The sequence below is a fragment of the Neopsephotus bourkii genome, unplaced genomic scaffold (genome assembly GCF_033783945.1).
Source record: "Neopsephotus bourkii isolate Nb327-2 ecotype Australia unplaced genomic scaffold, CSIRO-AGI_Nbou_v1 NB_580, whole genome shotgun sequence".
NCBI lineage: Eukaryota > Metazoa > Chordata > Aves > Psittaciformes > Psittacidae > Neopsephotus > Neopsephotus bourkii.
Window position 1 is genome coordinate 2,628,069 of NW_026901081.1, and position 23,580 is coordinate 2,651,648.

General features: G+C 47.8%; 1 protein-coding gene across 2 annotated transcripts in view; it reads right to left on the reverse strand.

The window, feature by feature from the left end:
- PAK1 (p21 (RAC1) activated kinase 1) overlaps nt 1-23,580 on the reverse strand; it is a 75,063-nt gene that overhangs the window by 19,433 nt on the left and 32,050 nt on the right. For both annotated transcript variants that reach the window (XM_061351413.1, XM_061351414.1), the window contains 5 exons: nt 12,441-12,651; nt 5,138-5,238; nt 2,891-3,038; nt 1,767-1,804; nt 97-213 (listed from right to left, as the gene is read on the reverse strand). In XM_061351413.1, coding sequence (XP_061207397.1) covers nt 97-213; nt 1,767-1,804; nt 2,891-3,038; nt 5,138-5,238; nt 12,441-12,630 — 594 coding nt within the window. In that variant the 5' untranslated portion in view covers nt 12,631-12,651. The remainder of the gene's footprint in view (nt 1-96; nt 214-1,766; nt 1,805-2,890; nt 3,039-5,137; nt 5,239-12,440; nt 12,652-23,580) is intronic.

Here is a 23,580-nt window from a genome sequence, read left to right on the forward strand (position 1 = left end):
TCCTCCCTCCTGCTCCCAAGAAGGGCTCAGCACCACGGATGAGGGATCACAGTCAGGACATGCAGTGGTGGGGCTGAAGGAAGTATTTCTGCTCACAGATTTCGTGTGTTCAGGTCGCGGAGCTATCACAGGGGGTGGAGCTGCATCATCTTCATCATCTTCATCTTCAGACACTGAGGGCACTGCAGGGCTCTCGGAGACAGCTTTCACATTCTGCATGGGGTCACACAAACAGCAAAAAGGAAAAGGAAATCTTTAACTGCCTGAATTAGCATTAAAATCTTCATGTGCTCTCTGCAAGTTGGGAGGTTGAGTTATCATCAGCTTTGGGATGGTGATGGAGCTAAGGAAAGATACTGAAAACAGAACCTGGTAAAATCTTTTCAAATCCCTTTTAAAATTGCTTTCTATAAGAAAATTTCATGAAAAACATGAAAAAAATATATTTTTTTAAAGCTTTTTAAGTGGTTTAGAAAATTATCTGGATTTTTTTTGCAATGCTGTGATTAGGAACAAAAGTCACTTTTAACCTCCTAAATTTGAAGCTGGATTTGAAGTTCATGGCATCTTTACACTACCAACATCTCAAAATACACTTGGTGAGATCCTCAACCCACTAGACCAGTTCTGCTCACGCATCACCAGTTCCCTGAGAGTGGCAGGGGGAAAGAGTTCTCTGTGTAAGAGGGGTAAAGCACTGGTATTTCACTGAACCTATGATACTTGGAGTCACCAGCACCCTGATATATCATTAACACCACAAAAGCTTTGTGTTAATGATATATAACATAACACAAAAGCTTTGCCTGTTAAAAGCAATGAGAAAAACAACCTATTTCCTGAATGTCACAGACTGGTTTGGGTTGGAAAGGACCTTAAAGCTCATCCAGTTCCAACCCCCTGCCATGCAAAGGGACACCTTCTACCAGTATATACCCAAAACTAAAGCTTATCCAGTGTCCCCCAAACCCAATCTTAGCACATTGGCAACTACTGTTTTTTTCAGGGTTTACTTTAAAATCCAACAGCCTCATCTGTTGTAAACTCCCAAGGATGGATGTGCAATGAATGAACAGCACCAGAAACTCTTTCCCTTTCATAGGGAGTCCCAAATGACCAGATCTGAACATGCTGCCTGTGGAAGGGAGCAGAACCAGTCAACTCCAGGCAATGGCATGGCAGTGAGAAAGCAAGAGATGAGGGAATTGTGGGGGGTTATGACTCATCTTAACTGATTAAGCTTGGTTTCTTCCATCTCACATACACATGAACGTATTGCACCTTACAAAGCAAACAGGAGTGGTGCCTGCCCTGGTACGGACAGAGTAAAGGTCAAGCAGAGAGGAGAACCTTTTATTTCCTGATCTGCAGATTAGTTTAGTTAATCAACAGTAACCAACATTAGTTATGGTCAATCAGATATTGTGGGTTAGTAATTAATTGGGGTTTATATCAGAGATGTTTATAGAGACTTATAAAACCTGACACAGTGGTTGTCAAAGTCGAGCTACAGGAACAGATTGACTTCTATGGACACACAACTCTTTCTATTCATTACTTCCCTAATTTCTATTCATTATTCACTAATAAAAGCTGCTTCTGCTTACTTGGTTCTCTCCCAGTTGTTAGAAAAGGTGCAAGGAGCATGCCTTGGTTTATAAATGTGTCTTCACTATACAAATGTACATAGTTCAGATTTTAAAACACTGGAAGTTTACATGTCGTTTACTACTCTATGCAAGGTTTTATGTAAGTATCAGGCTTACCAACGTATTTGATGAATTGTAATCCTCTGTGGATTTATCTGAAAGAGATAGTAAAGGCATTGTAAATGAGTTGTAATGCAGTAGTAGTGGGGAGAGGAGAAAAGGACAAGCTCCCTTTGGAAGAAGAAGGAAAAAAGGCTGCTCCGAAACCTTGGCATTACCTTCAGGTTCCCAGAACAAGCTGACACCAGGCAGATATGGGAATAGAGGGTAAAAAATAACAGGAATAGAGGGTAAAAAACTGATAGATACAGGCAGGAGCCCCAAATCCCTGCTGCTGGAGGGTGTAACTTCCCAGAGCAACACCAGAACGAATACTGTCTCCATCCATATATACAAAGTCTTTGCAATGGGCTAAATCACCAGCTGAGGCACTGCAGCTGGCCTGAGACCTGCAAGATGCTCCCTCTCAGCCACATCAGCTTCCTGGAATAGAATTAGAGGAACCCACAAGTCAACTGATGGGCTTCTTGTTTGACTGTTCACACACATACAGGGAAGATTTGTGCTTTTATCCCTGCCTGAAGCCTTCCTAATTAATACCAGTTCTGGTGACATGGCTCTGTCCTCTTGGAAGAGCCAAAGCAGGGCTTAATATAAAGGGAATGAGTTACAGTTGAAAGGGAAAAGGAGTGGTGGGTGGAGATGTTCTCCAGTGGGCAGGTAATCCATACAAAGAAGGCACAAAACCTTGGCAGCTCTGATTTCTAGAGCAATCCAGCCAGCAATAAACAAGCACTTGGCAGCTGAAGAGTATTCCTGAATCATGGCACATGGGAACAAATGCTGGGAAAGTGGAACTGGTGCAAAATGTAGCTGCCTGTTTGTCCAGGGATCACTGGGAACGCAATGCCACCACTCTGGGATCTGCCTCCCAGCTGGAAGCTTCAGAAAACCTATGTGGTTTGGGGATTTGGCCAGCTGACTGACTCCTCTTTTGCACCTACGTTAGGCATCAGGATCAACAAAACAATGTGTTGAAGGAAGAGGGATGCTTGAGCAGCCACTCACTCACATCTTCCTTGATAAGACAGATGTACTTATTGATTAAAGGAAGGAAAGCCCACATGTAGTGACTAATGGAAAGCTGGACAAAGCAGCCATATGAGACAACCAGCATGTACCTGTGAAACTCATGTACTTCTGGCTGTTGGAAATCTTCTTGGAGTTGTAAAACTCCAACACATCCAGCACTGCCTGAGGGTTCTTCTTCTGCTCCGACTTGGTGATGTTGGAAGTCTGCAGTAAACGTGCCCATTGCTCTGGCATTCCCTGTGGGGAGAGTGATGGACCTTGTTAGCTCGTAGTGACCAACGTGTTCACAGCACACAGATACTCACTCCAGTTGTACCACAGCTACACTGTGCTGTGAGGTAAACAGGAAAATGGAGAGGAGAAGGGCAGGAGAAAGGGAGAAGTAGAGGAGGAGAGGAGGAGAGGAGAAGGGGAGAAGTAGAGGAGAAGGAGAGGAGGAGAGGAGCAGAGGAGCAGGAGAGAAGCAAAAGAGAAGTAGAGGAGAAGGAGAGGAGCAGGAGAAGAAAAGGAGAGGAGAGGAGGAGAGGAGAAGGGAGAGGAGTAGAGGAGCAGGAGAGGAGAAGGAGAGGAGAAGTAGAGGAGAAGTAGAGGAGAAGTAGAGGAGAAGTAGAGGAGAAAGAGAGGAGAAAGAGAGGAGAAAGAGAGGAGAAAGAGAGGAGAAAGAGAGGAGAAAGAGAGGAGAAAGAGAGGAGAAAGAGGGGAGAAAGGAGAAAGAGGAAAAGGGGAGGAGAAGGGGAGAAGTAGAGGAGAATGAGAGGAGCAGGAGAGAAGCAAGAGGAGAAGGAGAGGAGCAGGAGAGGAGAAGGAGAGGAGAAGGAGAGGAGAAGGAGAGGAGAAGGAGAGGAGAAGGAGAGGAGAAGGAGAGGAGAAGGAGAGGAGCAGGAGAGGAGCAGGAGAGGAGAAGGAGAGGAGAAGGAGAGGAGAAGGAGAGGAGAAGGAGAGGAGAAGGAGAGGAGAAGGAGAGGAGAAGGAGAGGAGAAGGAGAGGAGAAGGAGAGGAGAAGGAGAGGAGAAGGAGAGGAGAAGGAGAGGAGAAGGAGAGGAGAAGGAGAGGAGCAGGAGAGGAGCAGGAGAGGAGCAGGAGAGGAGAAGGAGGGGAGCAGGATAAGAGAAGGAGAGGAGCGGAAGAGATGGAGAGGAGAAGGAGCTACAAGTCACACGTTCGTTACACAGACATGCAGACACAACTCTGCTCACAAAGCTGTGGGCAAGTCCCAGGTCCTTTGAAGACCAAAACTCAAACCCCAGAAAGGAGCAGAGCCAAATGCTGCAGTTCAGGAAGAGCATGAAGCCCAAAAAACCCCAAAACCTTTACACACATACTATACACACAGATTTACATATATCCAAGAAAGTCCATAGAACAACATCTACTGTGTAGCACCTAGCACAATGGACATGCAACATTCATTTGGGTCTTCTCATAGCACTAGAGCTCATTGACACTAGTGGTTTGGTGCCTATTGCAACCAGAGCTGGGAATGCAGAGATGTTAACTTCACACATGAAGCTCAGGATTTCATTAGAGACATCATTTCAGCCAGAAAACAAACACACCTGAAGTACAATCAGACTTGTGCCTTTCAGCAGCAGCAAGAATAAGCCTGCAGAGATGCAGTGGCAAGTGACAGGCCTAAAGCTACCCTCCCTGTTCAAAAGGATGCTGCATGCACCACTTGGGTACATCTAGGTTAAACTGATCAAGTCTAGAGGCTGACATGAAAAACAACTGTACATATGAAAGAGGTGAGGAGAGCAAAGTCCCTGAAAAGAGCATATTAAAGCCAGGTGAAACCAGCTTACTCACAAACAACTGCTGCTCCTATAAAATACTATCTCATAATGAAATTAAGAAGCATAAGATGATGAAATCCAACTCTGTGCTCATAGTATTTTTCATGTCAATAAAAACAGCCATAAAAGCATGTGACATTGCCTTAGGACAGCACACACAGCAGTTATACATGGCTGTGTGTCTCCTAAAGGGTAACCCTCAGAACCCCACTTGGTGGACACAGACTATGCTGTCAACCTCATCCAGCTCTGTAAGAGGAAGGGAGGCGAAGGGAGGAGAGATACACCGTGTTTTGCTGTCCACATGAGCCAAACCAACAGGAAAGGTGAAGTTTGCTGGCAGCCTGGGTCCCTGGGATGTGCCAAGTTTGACAAACAGTCTCTCAGCAGGAATTAGTGGGTAACCTCTGCAGATGCGTTTCAAAGGAGATCAAACACATGATGGTAATAGCCTTCCCAGCATCACTGCATGAAAGATTAATGGCTCCTCCCAGCAATAAGCCAAACCACAGAGCTCTCTTTTCCTCCAGATTCATCACTTACTGTGAACTCTCCCGTGACTGCATCAAACCCCACATGAATCGTGTGCTCGAAGTCTGAAGGGAGGGAGATCTCGGGCCGCTCTTTCTCTTTCTTTTTATTAGCTGGAAGAGACAACAAGAACAAGCCATAAGTGCAGCAGGAATTAAAACCTTCCCAGTAGCTTCCAATTCACCAACCCAACCATCCCGCCCTTTTGGCTAGTCATAGGATTGGATTTGGGGCAGGCAAACAGCAAGTGTAAGAACTCTGTCACCTCACTTCAGAGCAGCCGCAGCAAACGGACAACAGAAAACAAAGTTCTGTGACACACAACAACAGGGTTTTCAGTGCAAAGTTCTGCATCAAAAGGAGTGTGACCAGCAGGTTGAAGGAGGTGATCCTGCCCCTCTGCTGTGCTCTCGTGAGACCTCACCTGGAGCATTGTGTGCAGTTCTGGTGTCATCAACATAAAAAGGACATGGAGCTGTTGGAACAAGTCCAGAGGAGGCCACGAGGATGCTCAGGGGCTGGAGCAGCTCCTGTATGGAGACAGGCTGAGAAAGTTGGGGCTGTTCAGCCTGGAGAAGAGAAGCTGCGTGGAGACCTCAGAGCAGCTTCCAGTGTCTGAAGGGGGCCTGTAGGGATGCTGGGGAGGGACTCTTCATTAGGGACTGTAGTGATAGGACAAGGGGTGATGGGTTCAAACTTCAACAGGGGAAGTTTAGATTGGCTATAAGGAAGAAGTTCTTTACTGTGAGGGTGCTGAGGCACTGGAATGGGTTGCCCAGGGAGGTTGTGAATGCTCCATCCCTGGCGGTGCTCAAGGCCAGGTTGGAGAGAGCCTTGGGTGTCATGGTTTAGTGTGAGGTGTCCCTGCCAGTGGCAAGAGGTTGGAACTGAATGATCTTATGAACCTTTCCAACCCAAACCATTGCATGATTCCATGAATTAACACAGGACAAGCACAAGAGAAGGAAACTGTACTTTGAGCATGTCAAGCATCAATCAGCTGGGCTGGACTCAACAGCACAAGCTCTATGTACCTAAAACATTCACTGAGGCTTACACAGGTCAGAGTCAATAGCACTAGAGTGGCATAAGTGGAAGCCATGCAGTTTTGAACACATTTTTTGATATGTTGTCTAAAGCTACTTTAAGAAACCAAAATATTATGGGCTGTTAAATATACACTCAGCTCATACTAAGACAGGGTCAAAATTAACTACAAACACTGTTTTTTAATTGCTTCCTTCAAGCTACTTCTCATGAAGAACCCCAAATATAACATGCATCCACTACAAATCTTATATGAGCAAAGCCAGTTTTATTTTCCAGCTCACAAAATGAACTAAATGTGGTTTCAAGAAGAAGCTTTGAAGATGCAGAGCAAGATGGCAGAATGGGCCATGTGAGGAGCAGAAGTCACAAAGGAACAGGAAGGGCAATAGATGCACTCCATGCATTTTAAAGTCAGGTCTACAGATGGGATTATCGTTATGCTTTGGATTAAGTTCAGCCATAGAACCATAGAATGGGTTGGGTTGGAAAGGACCTTAAGATCATCCAGTTCCAACCCCTGCTGTGGGCAGGAAAAAGAGATTCACCACATATTAAGGACTCTACTTCCCTTTTCATAGTTACTGTGTTCAAGAACTTGAGATCAGATTGAGAAAGAGCCACGGTCTACACGGATTCACTGCTGCTTGCAGTTACAAAATGAGCAGAGCCAGGAGAAGTGACTAAACCACTTCTGCTTCCCAGCTGCTACCTTTTTTATCGCAAGCCAAACAGGATTTGTTTCGTGGCTGACATTCCTCGGTGCATTTTTGGCAGCAGGAATGCCAAAGCCCAGGTATGTCGGGAACCTCTGAGGCTAACACTCAATATTGCACTTAGTTAAGGCACTGCTTGTGGTGAGTTGTGTAGAGGTGGTCAAGGCTCACCCCAAAAGACTGAATCACAGAATCCCAGAGTGGTTTGGGTTGGAAGGGACCTTAAAACTCATCCAGCTCCAACCCCTACCACGGGCACGGACCCCTTCCACTGGAGCAGCTTGCTCCAAGCCCCTGTGTCCAACCTGGCCTTGAACACTGCCAGGGATGGGGCACCCCATTTCCTTCAGCTCCAGCTCTGGCACTGTTCTGTGTGTCATTCCTGTTGCACAGAGTAATTCTGGAGAAAGAACAGGATCAGACGCACCATGTGGGACACGAAGATGGAACAGATTGTTTTCAATCCCTCCTTCAAACAAATGGGATGGGGGAAGCTGAATCACAGAAAAGCAGTGGAGCTGGCAAGGAGAAGGAGAAGAGAAAGCTGCCAGGCTGGAGGAGCCATCACAGAGTGGGAACTAGAAGGAGACAGAGCAGCTGCTGGTTAGCAGACGGGGAGCATCTGCAGCACAGAGCCCTGCCAAAAGCAGGACAAGCAGCTGCATCCAGCAGGTACACAGAAAAAAGCTGCATGTACTAGTGATGGATGGAAAGCAAGAGGAAAAGAGATGCAGAGAGAGCCATGAGAGACACTATGTGCTACAGCCCTCTGTACAGGATCAACCCATTCCTGCATGCTAGTGAGTAAGGGATGCTGGGGATGGACTCTTCATTAGGGACTGTAGTGATAGGACAAGGGGTAATGGGTTAAAACTGAAACAGGGGAAGTTTAGATTGAATATAAGTCCAGTCTGGCCTTGAACACTGCCAGGGATGGGGGAGCCACAGCTTCTCTGGGCACCCCCACAGTAAAGAACTTCTTCTTTATATCCAATCTAAACTTCCCATGTTTCAGTTTTAAGGGGGCCTGTAGGGATGCTGGGGATGGACTCTTCATTAGGGACTGAAGTGATAGGACAAGGGGTAATGGGTTAAAACTGAAACAGGGGAAGTTTAGATTGGATCTAAGGAAGAAGTTCTTTACTGTTAGGGTGCTGAGGCACTGAAATGGGTTGTCCAGGGAGGTTGTGAATGCTCCATCCCTGGCAGTGTTCAAGGCCAGGTTGGACGAGGCCTTGGGTGCCATGGTTTAGAGCGAGGTGTCCCTGCCCATGGCACAGGGTTGGAACTGGATGATCTTAAGGTCCTTTCCAACCCAAACCATTCTGTGACTCTATGATTCTATGAAGGTGTCAGCTCAGCCTGGAAGCCCATCATTCAGGTGAGGAAGAAGAGGGAACCTGTACTAGCACTGCTATGCAGTGCGGCATGGATGATGTGCAACCACATGTGGTCCAGAATAAGTGCCACAGTAGATTTGAATGTATCCCTAAAAGAGCATAAGGGCATTAAGGTGCCACCCAGCAATCAATACACTTGAGCTCCTGCCACACACCCAAATGCCAATAAATGTCTCTGCAACCAACTGCTCCAGTAGCTGTTGAACCAGGAAACTGAAATCACTGCTGACTGCTCATTTATCCCGAGCAGGAGATGATGGCCTGAGCGAGCCTCAGCTGCACAAAGCAATAAAAACAGTTCTGGAGGGCCTGATTAAATAACATAATAGCCTTTGTCAGACCAGCTCTCTGTTTATGTTCAACACATGCACTGCAGGATAGAAGCAGGAAGAGATTCTTGTGTTTGGAGAGGGACTTTTTACAAGGGCCTATAGGGACAGGCCAAGGGGAATGGCTTTAACCTGCCAGAGGGGAGACTGAGATGAGCTCTTAGGCAGAAGCTCTTCCATAGCTAAATGGAAGTGTGCAAACATGCCTGAGGCCCAGGATTTAAGCTCCTATGTGCCCTTTAACCAGGGCTCTGACCATGCACAGGGGCAGCACAATAGAAAAGACACTTTCCAAAGAGCCTTCAACTAGAAGTGCCTTCTTGACCCAGAGACCTGTAGAAGATGCCCTCAGGATGTCTCCCCTTGTTGGCCTCCCCTCTGACCTGGGCCCACAGCAGGTCTGCTGCCTGGTTCCGCAGCAGGACCCCATGCATTTGAGCTGCACCTCTACGTAAAGCACAACCCCTTCACCTTCTTTCCCACCCGTCCTTCATTAAGTGCCTGCTCCAGTCCTGTTTCCTACCCAAAGAGCTACCACTTCTCCGAAGGCATTGACAGCATCAACTCCAGCAGCTCTTAGGCTACAGTGTAAAAGCCAACATCCATCTCCACTAGCAGAATAAACCACAGAGCATTTCAGTTCTTCACAGGCTCTTTGCAACCCCAGCAGAGGTTAAACCCAAATCACTGCTTCCCTGGGGAAAAGATGCAGAGGTAATGGATTTGCCCCAGTTACGTGCCTCTAACTGAACGGAAACCAACTCTCCTTTGAGTCCAGCCACACTAACACATAGCACCCACATTGTTTCAGGCATAAACCAAAGAGGTGTCTGAAAACCTGGGAATTTCATTAATGTTTAAGCAGCAGAAGGCATTGGGAATTCAGCTGTCATCATGAGATTGGAAGAAGCTTTCATAAGATGAAAACCAACCCATCTGAAGCACAGGTGACAGCATTCAGGGTATTTTTTGCTCGACAGGAATTAGAGGACAGAAGCAATCACTCTCATTGGGGCAGGCGTATTGCAACAGAAGGCTCTGCTGAGCTTGGCTAAACAAAACTCTCTCATATCTCAAAGCATCTGCCACGTTGGCCAATCTTCAGCAAACGCAGGCATCTTCAGTGGCAGTCTGTGCCGATTTTACCCAAACCGCTCACTTCTGCAGCTCTCTTCTCCAGTCCAGTTCAAACAAGTGCTTTGGGTTCTACTTGTTCTACTCTTTAATAAATTTCAGGTAATCACAGAATGGTTTGTGTTGGAAAGCACCTTAAGATCATCCAGTTCCAACCCCTGTACCATGGGCAGGGACACCTCACACTAAACCATGGCACCCAAGGCTCTGTCCAACCTGGCCTTGAACACTGCCAGGGATGAAGCATTCACAACCTCCCTGGGCAACCCATTCCAGTGCCTCACCACCCTCACAGTAAAGAATTTCCTCCTTATATCCAATCTAAACTTCCCCCGTTTCAGTTTTAACCCATTACCCCTTGCCCTATCACTCCAATCCCTAATAAAGAGTACCTCCCCAGCATCCCTATAGGCCCCCTTCAGACACTGGAAGCTGCTCTGAGGTCTCCACGCAGCTTCTCTTCTCCAGGCTGAACAGCCCCAGTGTTCTCAGCCTGTCTCCATACAGGAGCTGCTCCAGCCCCTTTAGCTGTCTGGAACTGCTGAGCTTAGAAATTTAAGCCCCTCAGTTCTTCAGAGAGGCCAACACAAAAATCCTGCAGCTTTTTAGGATTAATTTTCCTAAGGGCCAGTTCTACCCAAGATCTGGCAAACTTTCAACATTGAGCTCATGGGTTTCCGGACTGCGGATTCAAAGCACCCAAAGCTGCCAAAGGTACAGGCTGAGAAAGTTGGGTCTAAGTTGAAGATAAGGCAGAAGCTCTTCCCTGTGAGGGTGCTGAGGCGCTGGCACAGGGTGCCCAGAGAAGCTGTGGCTGCCCCATCCCTGGCAGTGTTCAAGGCCAGGTTGGACACAGGGGCTTGGAGCAAGCTGCTCCAGTGGAAGGTGCCCCTGTCCGTGGCAGGGGTTGGAGCTGGATGAGCTTTAAGGTCCCTTCCAACCCAAACCATTCTGGGATTCTGTGACTGCTGTGATATTCTGTAGAAAATGAACCTACATCTTGCTTATTTAAAGTAGTGACGCCAATTTTGTCTTTTCACTCCTAAAACCAAAGGAAGGAACCTCCCTCCTGAAGCCCAGGAAGAGAAAGACACGTAGGCTTGCCTTCACGTACCCTCTGTCCAGATACTATTGCACTGCAGACTCTACAGAAAGCTGATGTATCAGAAACTCCAAAAAATAGGTCAGATATAAAAAGGAACCATCAGGAATTAGGGGATGGAGTTTTATTTTATTTTCTTTACATCCCTTCGAAAGATTCATGTGAGGGGTTTTTTAAACACCCTGATCTTAAAAATAAGAGTTTCACGTACAGTTCACAGCTCCTCTCTCCATTCCCATCTGTTACAGTCCCTCTAACACCAGAAAATTCCTTTAGTTCACAAGAAATGTGTAAGAATCTGCAGAAATGGGTTATTCTTAACAGCAAGCAGGCAATGCTTGACCCAAACACTCACCAGTAAATGACCATGGAGTGACATATGACAGGCTTAGCAGGAGATGGCTTGTTGGTCATGCTGAACTCATGTTATTTGCTGTTCAAAACAGCAAAACAAGCAAGAGACCTCCCACTGCTCCCCATCAAAGGGTTTGCCAATACCAGATTTAATTGACCTGCTTGTAATTGGTACAAAAGAGGTGATTTTAAAGACCATTCTGCACAAGTCAGGCTGGGAAGTGGCAGAGCTCGTCCCAGTTTTCAAGGACACTGTTCTCATAGTTTAAGGAGAAGAGGGAAAACCAAGAAATGAAAAGAGAAGCCCAAAAGAGAGTAAGTGCGATGGATTAAATGTGGCAGGGTTAATCATTACTGAACAGGCTAAGAATGATGATCAGCCTGGAGAAGAGAAGCTGCGTGGAGACCTCAGAGCAGCTTCCAGTGTCTGAAGGGGGCTACAGGGATGCTGTGGAGGGACTCTTCATTAGGGACTGGAGTGATAGGACAAGGGCTAATGGCTTAGAATCATAGAATCAGGATAGTTAGGGTTGGAAAGGACCTTAAGATCATCAAGTTCCAACCCCTGCCATGGGCAGGGACACCTCACACTAAACCATGGCACCCAAGGCCTCGTCCAACCTGGCCTTGAACACTGCCAGGGATGGAGCATTCACAACCTCCCCGAGCAACCCATTCCAGTGCCTCAGCACCCTCACAGTAAAGAACTTCTTCCTTATATCCAATCTAAACTTCCCCTCTTTCAGTTTTAACCCATTACCCCTTGTCCTATCACTGCAGTCCCTAATGAAGAGTCCCTCCCCAGCACCCCTACAGGCCCCCTTAAAACTGAAACAGGGGAAGTTTAGATTGGATATAAAGAAGAAGTTCTTTACTGTGTGGGTGCCCAGAGAAGCTGTGGCTGCCCCATCTCTGGCACTGTTCAAGGCCAAACTGGAAACAGAGGCTTGGAGCAAGCTGCTCTAGTGGAAGGTGTCCCTGCCTGTGGCAGGGGTTGGAACTGGATGATCTTAAGATCCTTTCCAACCCAAGCCATTCTGTGATCCTATGATTGTTAAAAACAGATCTACAGACAGCACCTTATGAACCCCAAAATGACCAAGACTGTTCTGCAGGAAACCAATGCACACATTTTCTAACACCTAAACCATCACTGAGCATCAAGTGCTCAACTAAGGTCATTCAGAGCAACATTCAAGCACAAGGTTTAGAAGAAGAGATAAAATACTGTACTTTTATCTCCTGGTAAAATAGAGCGGTAAAATCGGTCCTTCCTTTTCTTCTCCTCCGGGTTGGGAGGCAAAGGTTTGGAGCCATGGTTTAAAGTCCCAGGATCTTTGCTTCCCGCTCCAATCATAGTGCTGGTATTTCTCATTGGAGGAGCAGGTGGTTTGTCTTCTGTTTCAACCCCATTGTTCGACATCTTCAGTTGGGGAGGCCGTTACTAGGAACAGGAAAAAGAGAAGAAACAACAAGCGTGATTTATGGCTTTGTAAACTAGAATCACACACTGTCAAATGAACCACAATAGGTATTTGCGGACCAACTGTAACCTCATATTAACACACACATGGTGGCTTGAATTCACCATCATCACTGCCAGGGATGGGGCAGCCACAGCTTCTCTGGGCACCCTGTGCCAGCGCCTCGGCACCCTCACAGGGAAGAGCTTCTGCCTAAGAGCTCAGCTCAGTCTCCCCTCGGGCAGGTTCAAGCCATTCCCCTTGGCCTGTCCCTACAGGCCCTTGTCCCAAGCCCCTCTCCAGCTTTCCTGCAGCCCCTTTAAGCACTGGAGCTGCTCTAAGGTCTCCCCTTCAGGAGCCTTCTCTTCTCCAGGCTGCCCCAGCCCAGCTCTCTCAGCCTGGCTCCAGAGCAGAGCTGCTCCAGCCCTCGCAGCAGCTCCATGGCCTCCTCTGGCCTCGCTCCAACAGCTCCACGTCCCTCTTGTGCTGCTGCCCCAGAGCTGGATCAGGGCTGCAGGGGGGGTCTCCCCATAGCACAGCAGAGGGGCAGGATCCCCTCCCTGAGCTGCTGGTCCCAAAGCTCTACCCACATAACCTCCATGGCACAGCCCTGGCTGGTCCCAAGCCATTCCCAGCCTTCCCATGGTAGCAGCACGCTCCAGGCACGATTCAAACCACCAGCAAGTTGACTGCATTTCATTCTTGTTTGGAAGGGTCAAACAAAACTAGATCCCCAACACACACATAAATCCTTAAGCAAATAATCCCCGCTGTGCGGATTTAGAGACAGAAGCTCTGGACCAGGGTAACGGGTTTATTCTGCAACAACCAGCTTGTTCCACCCAAATGAGATCAGCGCTGCTGCAGACACAGCCTGGCTACAGCCAGGTCCCTCTGGAAGCTGGAACTGGTCTGTGTTATGCTCTCAAACGAAAGTTGGGAGTTAAGTGCACAACAAAGAGCAAAGCAGGACCAGTGTCTGCTTGGGTGGGAAAAGCAGTTCAGCTGCTTCATGAACTTCACAAGCACCACGGGAAGATGCTTTGCTCAGGGAGAATTATTGGGTAGCAGAAGGTCAAAAGAGGTTTTGCTCTCTGCAAGCGCAGTTACAGAGCTGAGATCACTGCTGGCTTCCATGGAGCTGCTCTTCCATGGGATGGGCTCAGAGGATCAGCACTGGGTCACAGTGCAGATCGATCCCACAACCATCCCATGGCCCTGTGAGCACACACCACCCAGCCAGCTTTCAGAGTCTTCTCTGGCACAGCTAGTGATGCTGAGCATCACTGAAATGATTAAGCCCCAGGGCACACGCTGCTCTGGCAGCTCTGGGGAGCAGGGAAAAGCAAATGCTGCCCACAGAAGGCACTCTGCAGCAATACAGAATCATGGAATGGTTTGGATTGGACTGGATGGGACCTTAAAGCTGGACCTCGCAGCATCTCCATGGCCTCTTCTGGACTCACTCCAACAGCTCCACATCCCTCTTGTGTTGATGCAGGACTCTGTGTTAGACCTCACTTAAAGCAGTGATGCCCAAGCTGTTACCTGCCAAGCATGTCTACACTTGGTTCCTGGTTTCTTCACACTTGTTCTGATATAGGAGGGCTGGCAGCACTGCACAGCCCTTAATGCTCTAGATAAGCTTTCACACAGAAGGAGCTTTCCAAGAGCTTAGACCCCAGCCCCGCTTCTTCCCAACACAACTGTGCAATGGAATTCTCTACCACTAGCATTTGGAGCAGGGATTTCAATGGTGGGACAGATCTGGCGTTTGGGAGGAGTGGGGGAATTAGATGTGCATTTGTCTGGGTGTGTTCTGGCACGTGCCCTGGGCATCTCCCATCCTCATGCCATTCTCCAGTGTACAACAGAGCAGAACCAAGTGACAGCTGAAGTGCCAGCCATGAAGTGGTGCAAACAACTCCTCTCTCTGTCCAAGCAGTGGAACACAGTCTAAACTAAACCCCACGTGGTAAATACCTTGTGCAACATGAAGATATTGAGGCCTCACTGATGGGCTTTGCGCATCCCCGTGTCAGCGGTTGGTACTGAACTGGCACAGCTAAAGCATCAAAGCACAACATAAGCAGTCGTGCCATATAAAAGCTGCAGTCTTTGCATTAATGATTATTTAACCATGAGAAAGCAAATTGCTGGGAGGGTGCTGGGAATACACTGCAAATAGGGAAACAGAAGGAAAATGAGTGTTAGTGGCTCTGAGCCTGCCAAACAGCCTTCCCTAAGGAGCAGGCACCACATTTGCTGCTGTAACGCCCTGGTTTACCCTCACATAGGGGTTCAGTAATGATGCACTGAGATTCCCCCACTGGCCAGACTGCCTGGAGCTGCAGATGGTGGGATACAGCCTCAATGCAGGGCCCTGATCCCACCAAGCAGAGAGGTGAGAATCAGTGCTTGCTACCTCCAGTGTAAAGAATACTGTCCTGGGCAATGGGATCAACATTAGACCAAAGGGCGATACAAGGAAGAGAACAGAGCAGCATGGGGCTCCAGGCTGGAGGAAAAGAAGTGAGAAGAAGAAGAAAGCCCTGCCCAGATTCCAGGCTTAGTGCTTGGGGAGGGAAAATGAACACGAGCACACAAAAAGGGCATGAAAACATAAGAAGAACCTTCTGGATGTCAAACATCCTCACTCCCAATTCCATCCATGCCAAACCCCAGGGACATCTGCTCACGGTTTATTCAATATAAGAGGGTTGTTCCAAATCCCTGTGTCAGAAAGGGCAGAGCACAAGTGGATTACTGTTTTACCACAGGGCAGTACAGGCTCTTGTTTATCTTGCCTTCCACCCTGAATGAGCAAGCAACTGATGAGAAGTTGCACAGTTTAACACACAACATTGGTTTACACCTATCTGAAAACTGCAGCTTTCATAGGGGCAAAGCCTATAGCACATCCTCTCCCTTCTTCTCCATCGCTCAAGCTCAGACCTTTCCCCTCACCACTTAAATGTGTGGCATTACAAGAGCTATTTAGTCTGTTTGGAGATGGGGGACGAGAGAAATCCTTCAGCCCCCCGCATTAACAGACTGGTTCCACAGATGTTATAGCAGCATTATCCTAGAGGGCTCCCATAAGCATTTTCCCACTACATATTTAAAGGGAAAACAAAACCTGCTTACATCAGTCCTCCCACTGTGATGTACAGACACAGACTAACCCAAACTCAACACTGTTATACTTTAACCCTTTGTTGGCTTTAGTGTATGTGGGTGCAACCCTGTTCTGATAGAATTAGATCCACCTCTCCATGTCTTTATAGCAGGGCTGAGAGCATGAAGCCATAGTGAGTGGTGCTCATCCCTCTCATGCTAGCCCAGATGACTGCTCAGATTCCTTCTGTCCCTAAATAATCTCTTGACAATTCACATGGAATGAGGCTTTAAACACCCCTCTTGCGCAGACCCTGCTCAAGTTCAGAGCACAAGGCCATTGCTTCCCCAGCCAGCAGAACACCAGTGCTGCACCACTGAAGTGAGTGGCTCTGCTTGATCCATCCTAAAGGAATGCAAAGCGTCACCAGACTGAGCTCCTTCCTTCTTCACAGCAGCACAAACCTGCTTTGGGAAATTCATCTTAGGTCTCCTCAGTATGATTAAGTGAACAGGGGAAGCAATAAAACAGCACATGAACTTTTCAACCAGAGTCAGATGAGGGAATACATCTTAGCTGCAGACACAATTACTCTCAACTACTATATCTATTAAGGTACCAGCACTCAAACCAAACCCCACAGGCATCACTAGGGAAGTGCAGCCGTCATCATAGAATCCCAGACTGGTTTGGGCTGGAAGGGAGCTTAAAGCTCACCCAGCTCCAACCCCTGCCACGGGCAGGGACCCCTTCCACTGGAGCAGCTTGCTCCAAGCCCCTGTGTCCAACCTGGCCCTGAACACTGCCAGGGATGGGGCAGCCACAGCTTCTCTGGGCAACCTATAGGATGTAGGACTATGATATACTAACAATGTACTAATGTTATGTATGAAGTAGGATGTAGGACTATGCTATACTAATGATGTACTAATGTAATATAGGAAGCAGGATGCAGGACTATGCTATACTAATGATGTACTAATGTAATATATGAAGCAGGATGCAGGACTGTGATGCACCAACAATGTACTAATGTAATGTATGAAGTAGGATGTAGCACTATGATGTACTAATGTATGAAGCAGGATGTAGGACTATGATGTACCAACAACATACTAATGTAATGTATGAAGTAGGATGCAGGACTATGATGTACCAACAACTACTTATGTAATGTATGAAGTAGGATGTAGGGCTATGCTATACTAATGATGTAGGGCTATTGTTTCTGCAGCCACTTGGGAGCATTGGAAGTTCCAGTTGTTTCAGCACACAGAACTTATGATGAGTTTTATTACATACAGCAAACCGTGACTGCCATAACTCAAATTACAGGGGCCTTCAAATGCTCCCTGCCCCTCATCTTTTGAAGCCCTTAGCTGACCTGACAAACTCTGCTTTCACACCTACAGAACTGTTCTGCAGACAGGAAGGGGTGACAGACAATCACATGCAAAGGGACAAGAGACACAGGAAACCACTTGGCAGCTCAAGATGGAACAAGAGGAGGTGATGAACGGAAGGTGGCAACCACAGGTGCCAACAGCAGCGTTCAAGAGTTCTGAGCACACAGATGTGAGACCTGCCTTCAGCACCTATGGCTCCAAACCATGAAGCTGGTACTTACAACTTCCACCAAAGCAAGCTGCTCTAGTGGAAGGTGTCCCTGCCTAGGGCATGGGGTTGGAACTGGATGAGCCTTAAGGTCCCTTCCAGTCCAAACCAGTCTGGGATTCTATGACTCTATATACCTGTAGCTTTCCTGTAATACAGGCACAGGCTCCTAAGTGGGAGCAGAATGGAACCCCACCATACTGGAGCTTTCCAGCACTATTGTGTGTAACACACACACAGCAAAGAAAAGACAAAGAGAACAAAGATCCTCCCTGTATATCATTTTTCCTTGTGGTAAACCCCATCATTTCAAACCTGATCCTCCACACTGAACTATAAGTTTCTATCAAGTCGGTTGTGTTTTCTTTGCCTTCCTTAGCAAGACAGGCAGCTGAGTGATTGCTGGAACAGAAAGCAATTAAAAAGTCAGAGGAGCATGAAAACTCCACTAAGTAGATGCCATAAAGATAACTATGTCCAATGCATACTAATCACAGGAGTCAAGACCTCATAGAAGAGCCATCTATAACTCATGCAGTCTGGCAAGGCAGTGCTGTGAGTTACTCACTACAACTTACAGATGAATAAACTATGTTAAACAAGAGCCCTCAGCAACCGTTTCTCCCTCTCTGCCCACTTCCAGAAGGGAGTTCTGCCAAGAGGATCTATTTCTCTTGTTGCCAGGGTGAGGAGAGGGTGTTTTGCCCACAGACTGGAGGAGGCCTGACCTTGAATTGAGTTGATCCTGATCAGAACAAGTGTTTCACCCCTGCACCCTTCAACCCCATGGTGAGACATTGCTGGTGCACACATACACACAGCTAAAACCTCCTTCCTCCTCCTGGCGCCGGTGGGAAGGGGCATGCGCTGTCCCCTGCTCTGCTCAAACACACTGAAAGCAGCAGATTCCCTCCTCTGGGTCACGCTTCCATCCAAATCCCAGCAGAAAACGAAGGGCAGAGTTTTCCAGCTGGGTTTCCATACGGGATGGAAGGACTCTCCTTTGGTGGAGTTTATTACTTTGAGATGCAGTCTCACACTGGAAGAACATCCCTCCACCACGTTCCACCTGAACAAGAGGGAAGAGGCGTCCTTTCCCTCCACACACAGCAGATGGGATCTGGGACACATGCTGCCACAGGAAAGGGCAGCAGCATCACACTCCCCCTGAGGGAGGACAGACGGATTGTCACCTCTAAAGGTGAGGAAAAACCCCCAGGGTCTAGCATCTAGCTGCTTCCCAGCCACTCACTGCACATCCCAGAGCTGAACCCAACTGAAGGCAAGGGCCATCAATGCATCAGCACAGAGCCAGCGTTTACATGTGAATTAAAACACCCTCCAGGTTCTCATAAAGTTCTCATAAAGAATGAGAAACCAGCAGCGTTTGCTCTTTATAATGTCCCTGCTAGAGCCCTGCAGGTGCTGCTGACGCAGAGATGCAAATGAAACTGCTAAATGAAATGAAACAATAAATACCTCACCATAAGGACACGTTTAGAGGAGGATGTCTCCACTGCTGCAGCCGGAGCGGGTGGGTGCGAGAAGGGGAAGGGACACGTTCTCATGGCCGACGGCCAACTACTAGTTGCAGTCTTGCTCCGCTGCCAGCAGGATTTCCATAGCGCTTAGACATAAAGGATGGCTGAGCAGTTACAACCAACGGGAATGCTGCAGGGCTCCATGGGCTTGGAATCTTAAAGGGCAAAAGACTGGAGGGTGCTTTTAAAATCAGGTTTTAACTCAATCTCAACTGCTTCGGGTGGGATTCCCCACCATGTACTGTGCAGGAGGACATGGACCATCACCGCATGGGGATGACTTCATAGAATCCCAGACTGATTTGGGTTGAAGGGACCTTAAAGCTCCTCTAGCTCCAACCCCTCCCACGGGCAGGGACCCCTTCCACTGGAGCAGCTTGCTCCAAGCCCCTGTGTCCAACCTGGCCTTGAACACTGCCAGGGATGGGGCAGCCACAGCTTCTCTGGGCACCCTGTGCCAGCGCCTCAGCACCCTCACAGGGAAGAGCTTCTGCCTAAGAGCTCAGCTCAGTCTCCCCTCGGGCAGGTTCAAGCCATTCCCCTTGGCCTGGCCCTACAGGCCCTTGTCCCAAGCCCCTCTCCAGCTTTCTTGTTGGTCCCCTTTAGGTACTGGAAGAATTCTGGGTAGGAGAGCTCCAATATCTCTTCCTGGGCAGACATACACGTGCTAACCCATTGTACCACACAGATACACTTCTAAAGAAGAACAGACTAATTATAACCACTTAACTCCTAGCAACAGAGCTCTCCTTTCACTCAAGGAAGCTTCTGTCACTTTTGTTTTAAATAATCAAGCCCAGTTTGTCCAGTGTGGGTCCATCCATGACTGCTGTGACAGTAACACAGCCACACTGCGGGTTTCGGGAGCACTGAAACAGGTCAAGCCCTTTCCATCACATTAGGCTTGGATCCAAATCTGCAGAGAGGCAACTCCAGCTTCAACTGTTGTGTTTCAACTTAGCTTTGGCTGTTTCACAAGTAAGTGATAGTGGGAAACCATTCCACAATCAAGATGTGATGATCTTAAAGGTCACTTCCAACCTGGCTGATTCTGTGATTCAGGTTCTATGATCAATGCCAGCTATGCCCGAGTACCTGGAGGACACAATGAACTCAAGCTCTGGATCTGCTGCATCCCTGGGCAGCATCCTGCTCATTTGGACTGAGCTCTTAACCCCCAGTCTCACAGCGCTTTTAAACAGCCCCAGAGAAATAGACTGCATCCATATATAAAGCAAGCAAACCCAAGCTGAGACGGAAGGAACCAGGAGCATCTATCGTTTTTAAAAGCTCTCAGCCCACAAATCATCCTCCTTACTTCCTCCCCTCCAAAGTGCTGCCTCCCCTCCTCCAGCTACATGCCTGAACAAGCACGTTCCCCGTTGCAGATGTCAGCACTGAACCGAGCAGCCTTGGCTCCAGTCACAGGAAGGCAGGACCGAGGCACAGCAGTGCCTGGAGTGGGAACATGCTAAGCAGGGGGGGTAAAAGAAAGGCCTCCTCTGTTAAAGCAGAACCCAACGCTATACGAGCAGGTTTCCTGGAGGAAATGTGTGTTCCAGAGGAAACGACCAGGAGCAGCATAAAGAAAATATACTAACACACATGGTTAAACACCCCCCTGCTGCCCTGCACAGAAGTTACTTGGCTCCAAGTGCGAGCTGCAGATTAGCAGCAGCCAAATCTTTCATCGTTTTTCCATTGGGAAGTTCCCAATCCAGAAGATGAACATCGAGCACAGGGCTCAGAATTAAGCCCCTCTATCCCCTGACGTGGGAAATTCATAGTAAAATCGACTCACTTTTTAAACACACACAGGTATTGGTAAAAACTGCACTTTGCTAAAGGCACTTTTGCCATTTAAAAAGCAATAGGGGTAAGAAATCATAGAACTATAGAATAGTTTGGGTTGGAAAAGACCTTAATATCATCCAGTTCCAACCCGCCTGACATGGGCAGGGACACCTCACACTAAACCATGGCACCCAAGGCTCTGTCCAACCTGGCCTTGGACACTGCCAGGGATGGAGCATTCACAACCTCCCTGGGCAACCCATTCCAGGGCCTCAGCACCCTCACAGTAAAGAACTTCTTCCTTATATCCAGCCTGAGCTTCCCCTGTTTCATTTTGAACCCATCACCCCTTGTCCTATCACTACAGTCCCTAATGAAGAGTCCCTCCCCAGCATCTTCGTACCCCCTTCAGACACTGGAAGATGCTCTGACGTCTCCACGCAGCTTCTCTTCTCCAGGCTGAACAGCCCCAACTTTCTCAGCCTGGCTCCATACAGGAGCTGCTCCAGCCCCTGAGCATCCTCGTGGCCTCCTCTGGACTTGTTCCAACAGCTCCATGTCCTTTCTATGTTGAGGACAGCAGACCTGCACACAATGCTCCAGGTGAGGTCTCACGAGAGCAGAGCAGAGGGGCAGGATCACCTCCTTTGACCTGCTGGTCACGCTCCTTTGGATGCAGGCCAGGATGCGGCTGTGTCATAATACAGTTGTGTCAGATCAAGGAACAACATCCCATATGCACAAAGGACCTAGTCATGCATTGGCTGCAGAAAACCATAGCATGAAAGTTTACATTAAGCTGTAAAAGGTGAGGTTTTCTAAGGAGGAGACAAACCTGCAAAGAGGAAACCAATGCTCTTCATAACCAAATGTATTCAGCTCCTCCCTCGCTGGGAAACTAAAGAGAAGATGACAACAGAAGCCTCGTTAGGGGGTGAAGCCACCCAAGAGCCTCAATTAGACTGGGAGGGAGATGCTCCAGCAGCTCGGTGCTAATTGGAAATGCAAACATTTATCAGCAGAGCGTAGCTGCTGTGTGTAGCTCCATTGTGCTCAGCGCAGCTAATGACAGTAGGAAGCCCTGTGCTCCCTGGTATTTAGGTAATGACTGGGAAAGCTGACACATTCCCTTAATTGCTAGCCAGGGTTTTCCTCCTGGCAGCAATGTTCAGTGAAAGGAAATTGCAAAGATTGCCCCAGTCTCACGTTGCTTCATTGAAGTTTTGGTTCTTCTTCAAAGCTGGGCAATGATGGAGAATGAACAGTTCTCCCAGGGCAGATTGTGCTCTGCATCAAACATGAGCTCGGTGCAGACAAACTGAATTAAGAGACAAGGAGAGCATGGTCAGACACCCAGAACTGAAGGAGCCAATTTAGCAGCAGTAAAGACAAACAATATGAGAACCATACATAAACCTGCTTCACATTTGCCGTGAATACTCCTTCAGTTCTGATACATGTAATGTTCTAAAAGCAGCTCATTTAACAAGCAAAATGAAACAGCCAAAGGGGAGCTTTCACAGTAGAGCCTTCTTTGCTCTTGGAGCATCAGCTCCATGTTTATTATCCTATGCCATCTAGGACAACATCCTACTGCACCTACTTCATAACCTCAGTAGGAGCAGAAGCAACTGTGGTGAGTACACTGTGGCAATGCCTCATAGAATCAGAGTGGTTTGGGTTGGAAGGGACCTTAAAGGGAAGAACTGCCTAAGATATCTCCTTTCTCACATTCCTAGACTTCCTTCCTTGTACCAAATGGACTGCAGAGCATTCACCAGTCCATTAAAAATCACCATCATTTAAATTAATGAGGAGTTTGGCTTTAGGAGGTACCATCAGGCCTTTCAGCGCATCATTTACTCGGATCCCAATCATACTTACTGTATGTCAGCAGGGAAAAGAAAGCTCTATAGGACTGGTCCAAAGGAACTGCTGTTTCTGCAGTACATTATGACACAACTCTACATTAGCACTCAGTTAAATAAAGTCTATGAGCCAAGTGAAGTATTTTTACTCCACTGAATAAAGGGAGATATAAGAACATCACTTATTATGGCAGCAGACCCATTTTAAGGCACGGTGTAATTAGGGGTAGGAGTTAATAACAGGACCAGGATTCATAGGCAAGGTTTTCTTCAACACCTTTGTGCAAGCCTTTCTGGGGCATGGATCTTCTTATCCCGTGTTCCTCCTACAACCACCTAAGCAGCTTTAAGTGGGATGTGTGGATCTTCATTGCTACCTATTTAAAACTCTTTCCTTCTCATGAAGCAGCAACATTGGCTTTGGCAGTAAAACCCAACCCAGTGGAGACGGATCAAGCTCCTAGCACAGCCCTGTCAGCATCTGCAGCAAGTGCCTTGCTCCTTCCAATCCAATTCCCAGGGGATGAGCATCTACATCATGAAATTGGCAACAACATGAACTGCAGATTCAGCACAACTTGGGTTGCACTGATGGATGGGTTCCCAGCGTGCATGTTTTATTCATCTCAGGGATGCTCTGTCAGGCTGGTTACATCTGCCCTCTGTAGTTAAAATGCTAAAAGTCATTTTAGGGTCACTACTGAGCAGCCAAGAAGCTCTGCAGACAGTGTTGTACCCTTGCTAAGTGCTCACAGCCAAAACTCACTTGGTTTGCAAAGTGAAGATACCAACCAAAGACTGATGCTCCAGGAAGGGGTAGGAATCAAGGCATTTTGTTCAGTATCATGCTCCCTCCCACTGCTGTAAGTCACCTTGCTCAAGTCCCACAGCTACTTCCAGCTAGGGTCATCAGCATGTGAATTAGCTTCCCTATGAGAGCACAGCATGCAGCAGAGCGGGATGCAGGGTTTCTCG